At 38.8% G+C, this 12,157-nt stretch overlaps 1 protein-coding gene across 2 annotated transcripts in view; it reads left to right on the top strand.

Moving 5' to 3' along the window:
* The window catches only part of Ranbp17 (RAN binding protein 17), a 308,796-nt gene that overhangs the window by 189,567 nt on the left and 107,072 nt on the right, over window positions 1-12,157 (top strand). For both annotated transcript variants that reach the window (XM_021175823.2, XM_021175825.2), the window contains exons 15-18: window positions 209-282; window positions 1,224-1,304; window positions 10,557-10,620; window positions 10,701-10,809. In XM_021175823.2, the coding sequence (XP_021031482.1) occupies window positions 209-282; window positions 1,224-1,304; window positions 10,557-10,620; window positions 10,701-10,809 (328 nt within the window). The remainder of the gene's footprint in view (window positions 1-208; window positions 283-1,223; window positions 1,305-10,556; window positions 10,621-10,700; window positions 10,810-12,157) is intronic.

The raw sequence follows: 12,157 nt of genomic DNA, 5'->3' as shown, positions 1-12,157 counted from the left end.
GTGGACACATTCCAAAGCAGGAGTGTTTCCTGTGGGGAAAGGCACTGCAGTTGGGGATGACATAGTTTTCATCTCATGAGCTCTGGACTCATTCCCTGTTTCAGTATGGATGTAGATCTTTGAGTTGTAGACTTGTTAACTTGAGCAGCCTTTTGAAACTACCTATGAACGATAAAGCTTTTAACACTTACATTTTTCATGCATGCAGGTGTATGCTCGTATGTCAGAAGTCTTAGGAATAACAGATGATAACCATGTTCTGGAAACATTCATGACGAAAATGTGAGTATCTGTTTTGGGTTTTTTTCTGTTTTGATTCACATATCATCTTGTTGTATTTCCATCTGTTTATAGATATTAATTTTTTAACTTACAACCTTGGCTTTAATTGTTAGTGTGTGCATTGCGCTTCACTAAAGCTTCTCATACTTAAACCTCACCATCTAAAGGGCACTATTATTTGTCTGGATGGCCACATCACTATAATATACAATATCATAACACTGTCCTAAAAAGATATATAGATATTTACAGGATTTTTTTTTTTGCTTTATAATTAAAAACAAAACACCCCACCTCAAAGACCACTGAAGAATGAATTGCAAACTATGCTCATAATTGCCTTAAACTAAGCATCCCGTGGCTCCAGCAAAGACGTGTTTATAGAGCTCAATGGCTTCTCCTCACAGACCCACCAGTGCTTGTCAAACCAACATCAAGGCTTCTGCTTGGATACCATGTGCCTCACAGGCAACCCTGGCCTGCTCACAGGAGCGAAGCCGGGTCAACACCAGGACGTAGATCAGTTTTGGAGCCCCCAGGTGATGATTCATTTGGGGCAGTGACTGGTTCACCTTCATGAACTCCTTTATGACGATATTTCCTGTTCCCATTCTGTTTGGCTTGATTCCAGATTTGTTTCTTCTGTGAAACACTTAACATTATAGGCTGACTTATTTAAAGAATTATTTACTATTAAATTAAATCAAATTAAATTAAAATATTTACTATTTTAAACTTACAGAATTTCATGCTAATGTACATTATATGTATATTATTGTATAAAAGTTTAAATGTGCTATTAGAATTTTTCTAATATGTTGAAATTTGAACATGCTTTTCACTTGGTGATCGAAGGCACCTGACTTACATGTATTCCTTTTCCGAGGGTCTTCTTATGCTGGTAGCTTTCTAACAATTGAACCCATTTCCTTCATGTTTAGTGTTACAAACCTGAAGTACTGGGGAAGATGTGAGCCTGTACTCTCCAGGACGCTTCAGTTCCTGAGTGACCTTTCAGTTGGATATCCTTTTCTGTGGCTATGTGCTGCACCTACTCAGCAGGCATGGCGGCATGGCCACGTCGTTCCCTTGCTTCTAGCTTTCCAAAATAGTACAATAACTGTTTGGTCTGTTTAGCCTTATCTATAAATGTGTTTATAGTAACTATGATATGAAAATAGATAGATAGATTCATTCCTGTCTAATTGTGTTTTTATTAAGCTAGGCTAATTAATGATTACATAATAAAGTATGCAGTACACATGTATTTCAATCCATAGTTTTTATAATTTTCCGAAATTTCTCTTTCTGAAAGAAAGCATATGACTAACTTGAAGGCAGGCACAGGCTGTGACAATCCCACCTCATGAAGCCTCGTCCTTAGACACACAAAGGAGGAACAGAAAGAGCTTTGACCACCTCGCTGATTGCCGGCTTCCTCATCCAGTTATCATCAGACGTACTCTAAATTAAGATTTCCTCTTACGTGTTCAGTGTTTACATTTTTGCCTCTAGAGAGCATATAAAATTTGAAGCCAGAAATCATCCTTATTATTAGATTAGTTATTGTATTTCTACCAATAAAAACCAGATTGTAGATTGTTCCTTATAATTTAGCTGTAAGACACATAGATGTTATGCTAAATAAATAAATAAATAAGCAAGCATTGTTTTAGTTAACCTGTAAGATTAGCTGATATTTTCATATACGGACAAATTCTGAAAATGGTTAGCTTTGGATGGAAACCTTTAATGTAGTTTCGTTCCAGGAATATGCTTGTATTAGTTAAGTTTAAGATTGTGTTCCTCTATAAACCATAAAAGATTTCCAAAGTATTAGACACCCACTTTTGTGCTGGAATTTAATATGCAACTTTTTATTGGAAAATAATCGTCCTTGTCTGGCAAAATCCACCATGCAATATTTCTGTTAGTAGGTATAATGCAATAAAGACAGGGAGGGCTATTTATCACTACAAATTTTGAGGATTTCAGGATTCTTTTTATTATTTTAATATATTTCTTTGATATTAAATCAGAAAAATGATAAATTACACCTGTCTAGGCTGTTTTTCCTCTTTACTGGAAAGTGATGTACAACCCAATTCCAGTGGTCATTTTGGCTTTTTAAGATATGTATTTTTTTCTTATTAAAAAAAAAATCAACCTGTTTTTTTTTTCTAATAATGGTGCTGAAATACTCTTTATTTCTAACATATGAAGTGGTTTATAAGTACTTCATAGTATTGCAAACTCTCCAGGTTTTCACAGTGAATTACTATGAAAGGCTTTGGTTGTAGAGCACACACCTATTGTTTAGATTCACTCTGATTTTAGTTTGATATTCATATTTGATATAAAATTAATTTGATTTGTATTTTCATTTCATATAACTTGCATAATACCTAATTTTTGGTAACAATTAAGATACTTTTTGTTATCTATTTTTAAATACACATAACCTTTTAATTTATAAGCTGTATATTCCTTTTGAATAGTTCTCAAAATTAATTTTTAAGTCTTATTTTCAGAAAATTTATTAGACAAAGGTTAAAGGTTATAACATGTAAATTATTTCCACACAGGTACATTGATTTATATTTTTTAACAATTATTTCAAGTTTGCATATTTAGAAATATATATTAGCTCAATTTGATTTCAGTGCTCAGTTATTTGAATTATAAATCATTATGTCCCTTCTAGCTGATCAGTCAGGAAGTATCTTTGAATTCATTTACATAATGGGATATGTGCTTGCTGTATCCAGTAGCAATGCAGTTGCTACTTACCAAATGTGTGTCTTGTTGTTCTAGCCAATTTCATTATTATATGAGTTTTTTTAATTGGGATCTTAAAATACCTTTTTGTTACAAATAAAATTGTATTATTCAGCTATAGAAAGTATGCAAGGTAGTAATGGTCACCTATTGGTCTTCAGTAATAGAAAGTCTTATTTTGATACTCAACATATTTTTAAAATATAATTAGCAAGTCAGTGAAAATCATTTTATCTTTTCATTTTCTGTATTTCTAATGTGTGTCATCAGCACTTTGAGGTATTTTGTTTTGTGATTGGTTTCTATTTTGTGTGCTTCAGGGGACTGTCATTCAGTGTTTATGATGTGTAAACCAGTCTGTGAACTTTGATTATCTGACCACCTATTTGGAAATTAAAATTACCAAAAATTATTTTTAGGGATTACAGAACAGCCTAAAGTTTCCTTAAAGTAATGGTCAAGTTTATTTAAGTATCAGAACTGGATGTCTGATATCACATCATTAGGCCCCACACAGCACGTCTCTCTGCAAGGCTCTGACCAGGAGCTGAGAATCTGCCTCTTCAAGGCTTATCTGGACTGACTGGGCAAATGTTGGAGAGCCAGGCATTTCTCCCATGGCACATCTTCATTCAGCTCTGTTAGCATTAAATAGGGCAGCTGTGACAGATGAGAGGTCATCTGGCTTCCTATGTGATAATGTGGAAATTGATCCTTCAAGACTAGAGAGCCTCTTCTCCTTCCCACCGAGGTACTGTTAGCTTATCTGAGCCCTCTGTATCAGTGAGGCTTTGTAATGTTTAAGCTCAAAGACCCTTTGAGAAAACTTTTATACTTTCCTATCAGATTCATTGCTGTGGACGGATGGATGGATGGACGGATGGATGGATGGACGGATGGATGGATGGATGGATGGATGGATGGATGGATGGATATTGCATCTAGCAAATATATTTAGGTAACTCTTTACCATACTCTTATAATTTCCACAAGTAAAATTCAAGAATTCTTCATTCCAAGTATCTTGAGCTAACATGCACAGAGCTAACCTGCTCCATCTGGGTCCAACCCTCTTCAGTCAGGGTCAGTACCTGAGATCTCTCCTCCCTGAAATGTTTACACATCTGGAATTCTAGTTTGTATCTGAACAAGCTATGATGAGACTGTTGAAGTGACTGGAGTAGGGAAGCAGGAAAAGAGGGCGTGAAGGTCAGCAAAGCACTCTAACGTACCTTACCGTGACTGCCATAAAGGAGTCTCCTGAGTCCTGGGACCCACTCCTTATCACTTGAAGCTTTCCTTCTTTTGCAGAGTAGCTGGTCAGGATTTCTGCTGTAGTTCATCATCCAGATGATAGCAGTAACACCGCTGGCTGTGGCCTCACATTGATGGTAGTGAGTAGTTAATGCACTTAAGAGTCTTGATGAGGACCAGAGTTGGACACCCCACACCCATGGCCGGGGGTTATGGTACCAGTAACTCCAGCACCCGCTTCTGGCCTCCCAATGCACACATACATGCAAAATGTGCAGACACACACACTCATACACACAAATCAAAGTAAGTATTTTAAAATAAAAATAAACCCCACCGGGCAGTGGTAGCTCATGTCTTTAATCCCAGCACTGGGGAGGCAGAGGCAGGTGGATTTCTGAGTTCAAGGCCAGCCTGATCTACAAAGTGAGTTCCAGGACAGCCAGGGCTACACAGAGAAACCCTGTCTCAAAAAACCAAAAAAAAAAAAAAAAAAAAAAAAAAAAAAAAAAAAACCATAAAAGAGCTCTTTGTTAATTTTTTTCCCTTGATTCTCCTCAGGTTGCCAAACCAGTAGTTTCTGTATTATCACAAACACTTATAAATTTTTAAGACCTAGCTCAAAATGAAAATTGGGAGTCTCTTTGTTCAAATCATTGATCATATCACAACTTCCAACACTAAAGCTTGAAACCAACATGAGGCATTTCTTTATATTATTATTATTGTTGTTGTTATTAGCTATTTTCTTCATTTACATTTCAAATGCTATTCCCAAAGACCCCTATACACAATTCAATTTCATCCTACACTCACTTCCTTTACTGTGGGGTCTTGTTCTCTTTCAATTCAGCTGGGCATCTGCCAAGTCCAGGGTCAATGAGCAAATAACAGACCTGCCCCAGAGCTTTCAGTTCTAACAGAATCAACCTGACTTTGAACCTCCTTCTAAGAACCCAAGTCAATAGCTTTACTAACATAAAACATATTTTAATCTAACTCAAATTATATACCAATTATATAGAAATCTATACATTAAAAATAATGATGTGAGCCAGGTATAGTGGCACACGCCTTTAATCCCAGCACTCAGGAGGCAGAAGCAGGTAGATCCCTGTGTTTGAGGCAGGTCTGGTCTACCGAGTGAGTTCCAGGACAGCCAGAGCTACACAGACAAACTCTCTCAAAAAAACAGGGAAAAACAAAATAAAACTTACTTGAAAACGTTATTGTCACTTAGAACATATTGTCACCTGTCCTAGAGTTGACAAAGTTTAACTCCTGCCTGGTGAAGAAAGTTCACGAGCACAAGCTTCCCCCAGAATTTAACTCATATATCTGACATACAGTGTTCTTATCTTTTGACTTCTTTCTGTTTTCAAGATCTAAATTATCTATAAACACTGAACATGTGTGGCCCTAAGAAATCTGCCTAAATCCTATCATTGTGTGGCCCTAAGAAATCTGCCTAAATCCTATCATTGCCCACCCTGCTATGCTTAGTGAATATGGAACACACTACCCAATTCCAAAACTTTTTTTTTTAACATTTTAACAGTCTTTGTAATGTGTACCTTTCAATTAATATTATTCAGAATTCCTTTTTGGGGACTAAAAATGATAGCCCAGATTTCATAGGACTTAATGAACTTGCAGAGAATCCATGTCCAGTCTCCAGCACACATGGCAGCTCACAACTGTCTTAAACTGATGTTAACTGCACACACAAGGGTACCCTTAGCATCATGCAAGCAAAACTGATGTTAACTGCACACACAAGGGTACCCTTAGCATCATGCAAGCAAAACACTCACAAATATAAAGTAAAGTAAAAAATAGAAGTACTTTTGAAGTACTGATGTACTTTCCTGATAGTACATAAAAAATGATTTTCTTTTTGTGTTTATACTCCCTGGCCTTTAGATTGATAAAATGTGATAGATCCTTGTGCTGGATGGTCTTATGCCAACTTGACACAAGCTAAAGTCATCCGAGAAAAAGGTATCTCCTTTAAGAAAAGGCCCTCATAACATCAGACTATAGGCAAGCCTATAGGGTATTTTCTTAATTAATGATTGGTCGAGGAGGGCTAGCTACCCATTGTGGGTGGTTCCAGGGTTCTAGTCTAGGGCTGTTGGCCCTAGGTTCTGTAAGAAAGCAGGTGGAGCAAGCCATGAGGAGCAAGCCAGTAAGCACACCAATCCAGGGCCTCTGTATCAGCTCCTGCATCCAGGTTCCTCCCTTGTTTTGAGTTCCCATCCTCATTTTCTTTGATGAGAACAGTGATGCAGAAGTGTAAGCCATTTAAACCTTTTCCTCCCCAACTTGCTTTTTGGTCATGGTGTTTCACTGAAGCAAGAGAAATCCTAACTAAAACAAATTGTTACCAGGATTGTGACGGACCTCACCATGCTGTTTTGGGTAGGAATTTGGGGAGGCTTTGTGCAAGAAAAGCCATTGATTGTTCAGTGCTTGGTGAGATGTTCTGTAGGATCTTGGAAGGCAAGAATGTTGAGGGCAATACAGAAGATCTAAGTCTGGCTTGTGAAGTTTCAGAGGGAGAGGTTTGGTGTTTTGTTTTGAATTAAGATTCTGTATTTCTGGTTTGCTGGGACTGAAGTGAAACATTTCCTTTGCTGGAATACTTGATGCTAGTCAATTAGAGCTGGTGGGGGTTAAGAAAAGACCAGTATCCTTGAGGTGAAATCTTCTAGGAAGTGTTTCCTGAGTGTCAGCATGCAGAAGCTGTGTTCCATAGGTGACCAAGGTTGGACTGGCAGCTGAACTTGATAGTGTAATAATCATCTAGGAAGCACTGGCTTAAAGGCATGAAAGAATCATGAAGAGCAGGAGAGGCCATCGGTGAAAGTACAGCCTCAGTGGCAGTTGAAGACCCAGGCCTGAAGGAGTCATACAAAGAGATTAAGGCAAATTGAAGAGAATCTTTGAAAGAAATTGGTGAAAATGCAGCCCAGTTGAACAGAAGACTCCAGCATTTTGGAGATTCCAGTACTATGGGATGACCACCAAGAATAGTGGCAGCAGTGGAGTGTAGTCAGCCAGAACTAGAAGACATGCTGTATATGTTTCAGAGGATGGCACCAGGGAAGGAACTCCAGCCCCTTGGAGGAGCCCAGAAGATCAAGAGCAGATCCCCTACACTGGATGTTGAGTCCTTTGATTTTGCTTTGATTTGATGTGCCTGTGTTCTGGTTCTTAGCTTTTGAAGTAAGAAAGCATTTAATTTAGTTTTGATTTTACAGGTGCCCACAGTTGAAAGGCTTTGGATTCTAAAAGCAATTGGCTATTTTATAGAGACTGAATTTTTAATGTGTTTGACTTTATAATGACAGCAGGACTTTTAAAGTTATTTATGTTTTTAATATGAAATCTTGGGGGATGAATGAGATAGGTAAGGTGGCTTACCAGTGACATGTTTGTGTCAAGTTGACAAGGAGTCAATTGTGCCTGATAGGTTTATGTCAACTTAGGTTTATGTCAGCTTGACAGGCAGGAATCTCCACTAAGAAATGCCTCCATAATATCAGGCTGTAGATACTTGATGGAAAAACCTAAGCTAAATAAGCCCTCTCCTCCGCAGTTTGCTTCTTGGTCATGGTATCTGCAGTAGAAGCCCTAAGGTATTGCTCATGAATTGGAGCCCTGCTTGTTGTTCCTGTGGAGATCGCTACTAACCTGTATAATACTCACAACACAGGAAACCCATTTGTTCTCAGCTTAGTTATCTTCTGCAAAGAGAAGTCACTCAGAATTTTAGCAGTGTGTAAGATAAACCATTCCTTTGACCTCTTGCTTTTCTCCATCATGGTTGCTAACTTCATGACTAGCTTCACCTGTCTTAATGTTTTTATAACCACTCAGATGCAGAGGAATTTTCTGGAAATTTGCTAAGTCAGATGTCGTAGTTGGCCATTAACAAATTTGCCTACTCCCAAAAGATAAGATTCCCCCTATCATATGTGGGGCCCAGTTCTAATTATTTTATGTTAGACAGAAGAACAGGTGCTAGTCTTTAAAGTCAAGTAGATATATATCAGATAGTGCAAAGAGGTCCAGAACTGTAGAGTCAGCAGTCCTGGGGTTGACCCTTGACTTTACCATATGTTAGTGCATTCCCAATGTAGCCTGTGCATGATTCCCAGGACTGTTGCAGTGACTGTTACCATGCTGTCCTCACTGATAGGAGCTGCAGGCCTCTGAAGAGCCCAGTACTGTGTTAATCCACCCATCCTGCCCTCTTGTCTGCTAGAGAAGAGTAAAAATAAAGGACCATAAAGATATGTCCATTTAGCCCAGCGGTGGTGGTGCACGCCTTTAATCCCAGCACTTGGGAGGCAGAGGCAGGTGGATTTCTGAGTTCGAGGCCAGCCTGATCTACAAAGTGAGTTCCAGGACAGCCAGAGCTACACAGCAAAACCCTGTCTTGAAAAAAAAAAAAAGAAAGAAAGAAAAATATATGTCCACTTGCCTTTTCCTTTTAACATTACAAATCTTAAGACCATTAACTAGTTCCGAGCTTCATTCCCGTAAAGGGATGTAAATATTCAGATGAATTCTCATTATTGTATTTTTTCAAATTTTTAATTATTTTTCTTGAGAATTAATTAAAAGGCAGTGGGTGCTGACCTTGGTTCAAAGTGCACAGATGTGGTTCTGCAGAAAATATCTTTGGCAGCTGATATTTTTCCTGTGGATGTTCTGTTTATTGCTTCATAAATATTCTATTGTCTAAACATGACTTGCTGTTTGTTAGCAGTGCTGACAGGAGGGTTCCTGTTAATGGCAGCATTTATACTACCCATATACCCTGTCACTTTTAACTTAGCAATTTTAAGAGAATTGCCTTTGGTAATTACTTAAGATATTTCTAAGTTTATTGATCCCCACCCTTGTTTAACTGAGTGAAGTTTGAGTGACAGTTCATCTGCTTAAAGATTGATGGTTTTGAAAAGTCGTCAAATCCACATCTTCAAATCTAAGAAAAAGCTTGCTGCTTGTCAGTGCTGATCTTGTCCTTTGGTTGCCAGAAAATACAGTGCACTAAGGAAAGTGTGGCCGGCTGCCAGGCCTGCCCTGGTGGCGTTTTCAATCTGTGGAAGACCTATGCATAAGACGCCACTCTACTGCTCACCTGGAAGGCAGACACACTTCAATCTAAGTCATGCTAACAGTTTGTGGTTCGGAAAGCATTTGCCTGGTAGAGTTGTGAGAGTCAGCCGAGTAACTAGTCCCCATGTCACCCTCATGCCCTTTCCCTGGCTTGTACTCAGTAAAGATGTCTGCATCATCTGACCCTCAGAACAACCTTGTAAAACAGAAAAAAAATCAAGGTCTTTTGGCTCAACCCTTGGTTTTTTTTGTTTTGTTTTGTTTTGTTTTTAAGATTTATTTATTTATTATATGTAAGTACACTGTAGCTGTCTTCAGACACTCCAGAAGAGGGCGCCAGATCTTGTTACGGATGGTTGTGAGCCACCATGTGGTTGCTGGGATTTGAACTCTGGACCTTCGGAAGAGCAGTCGGGTGCTCTTACCCACTGAGCCATCTCACCAGCCCCTCAACCCTTGTTGAGAACTCAGCAGTGTCAGCCACATCCATGCAGTCTTAGATGGGCAACTTAACTTCTTTAAGCTTCTGTTTTCATATCTACAGAATAGAATTAATAACACTGTCATTGTGAAGACTAGATAAAATAATATAACATGAAAAAGCTCTTCCACTTAAACACTTGAGAAATATTAGTTATATTAAGCTGTCTTTCAACATTTAATGACGTGAAATTTGCTATATCTTTCTGACTAGATTTTGGTTTTAAACTTCTGAATTCATTGTTTCTTAAAATTGAATAATTTTCTCTTTCTTGATAGTCCATTATGAGTCTTTATAATAATTTTATTATGAAGTAGAATTAGTAAAAAGAAATTCTTTAGCCATACCCAGTGTGAAAAGGGTCAGTTTCAATTTTCTGCTATCAAGGCTTTAACAGTGAGGGGTTCTTGTCCTAATTATAGGTTTCACTCTTTCATTTCATAACTAGAATATGTATAAGATGGAAAAGTAATTGCCCTGGTTAATAATGGATCATCATTCTTAGCAAAATGAAAGGCATTTCTATAGGAGTACTCCTAGACTTAGTAGTCTCTTTACAAACTAAAGTGCAGTTTTAGTTATGTTTTATGATTTATTGTGTATATTTGTCCAGATTCCTTAACATTATTACCTATATCCTTTTAAAAAAGCTTGTGAAAATAGATGCTGTGAAATTCATGCTGAAAAATCACACGGTATGTCTGGTTCTCTAGTAACTAGAACCTTGTGAGTAGGTGGACACTGGTAACCTTGAATACTCCTTTGCTTTCATCAGAGTGAACACTTCCCGTTTCTTGGCATCAGTGATACTTACAATGTGGGTGACTTCAGGTGCCGGACAACCTTCTACACAGCCCTCACTCGCCTTCTGATGGTAGACCTGGGTAAGTGGATGGAGCTTTGCTGACAGGTCAACAGCAGTGCAGATGAAAGAGTGCAGTGTTGGTTGGTGAAGCGTCTCACTTGTTAGGATTCCTTTCTGCTTATCCTTGACCATTGATCTTACTTTTGCTAATCTGGAAACTGGGCCTGGTGGCTCAGGGGCCACAGGAGGACTGGGTCAAGGCCTGAGCGGAATACAGAGTGAGCTCAAGGTCAGCAATTTGGCAGGCCCTCTCTCAAAATTAAGGTTTTTTTATGGCCAGGGATATAGCCCAGTGGTAGAACTCTTGCCTGACATATTTCAGTCCCTAGGACTGCAGAGTCAAGAACAGGAAGTGTAGGAACAGTCTTAAGGACAGCTATACTATAAATGTTTGCCCTTGTTCTCATAGGTTTTTTGCATTTTGTTTTCTTTTTTACATTTTAATTTTTAATTTATTTTGAGAGTATATACGTGTGTGTACCTGGGCCACAACACACAAATGGGGGCTAAAGGACAACCTTTTGGGAAGTTGTTCTCTTTTACCATGTGGGTTCCAGGGATCAAACTCAGATGATCAGGCTTGGTGGATTAATTTATCCACTGAGCCATCTTGCCAGCCCAACAGGAAAGATCTTCCCTCTGGTGTTCTGAGATAGTCTGATGGTTCAGTTGGGCCTCAGGCTGAAGTCGAGAAGGGGCTTGAAGTCCTGATCCTCCACTTCTGAAGGCTGAGAGGACATTACAGGCCTGTGTGCTGAGGGCCAAACCCAGGATTCCTCATGTGCTCAGGCAGGCCTCTTTCCTCAGCTCCGTCCACAGCATTCCTATAGTTGCCAAATCTGCAGAGGCAGAAGTTGTTCTTTTATTTTTGTTTGAGAAAGTCTTAGGAAGACCAGGGTGGTTTTGAACTCCTTTGTAGTTGAAAATGACCTTAGACTTCTGGTCCTCTTTTCTCTAAATCTTACTTGGTAGGATTATAGGTGTCTGCAACCATGCCTAGTTTTATGTGATGGCAGGAATCCAGTCCAGGGCTTTACACATGCTGAGGAAATGCTCTTCCAGTACTCTATCTCTAGTGCCACAAACAGGCTAGTGAGGCCACTGCAGTATATGACCTGTGAGGAGCGGGTGAATGATAAGGCATTGCTGAGCTAATAGGGCAACTGCATACATCGGAGCAAATGCATCAAAGCGGCTGAGGAAAACTGAAGGGGCTTTTTCAATAATTACTGTAACCATTTTGAAAACCATATGGAAATGCCTTAAATAATTAAAAGTAAAACCACAGCAGGCTTTGGAAATCCTCCTAGTGAGCTGTACACCAGAGGGAGTGAAGTCAGCATACAGAACAGACACCTGCACTAGCA

The sequence above is a fragment of the Mus caroli genome, chromosome 11, assembly GCF_900094665.2.
Source record: "Mus caroli chromosome 11, CAROLI_EIJ_v1.1, whole genome shotgun sequence".
Taxonomy (NCBI): domain Eukaryota; kingdom Metazoa; phylum Chordata; class Mammalia; order Rodentia; family Muridae; genus Mus; species Mus caroli.
This window is presented reverse-complemented; position numbering and strand designations above follow the sequence as displayed.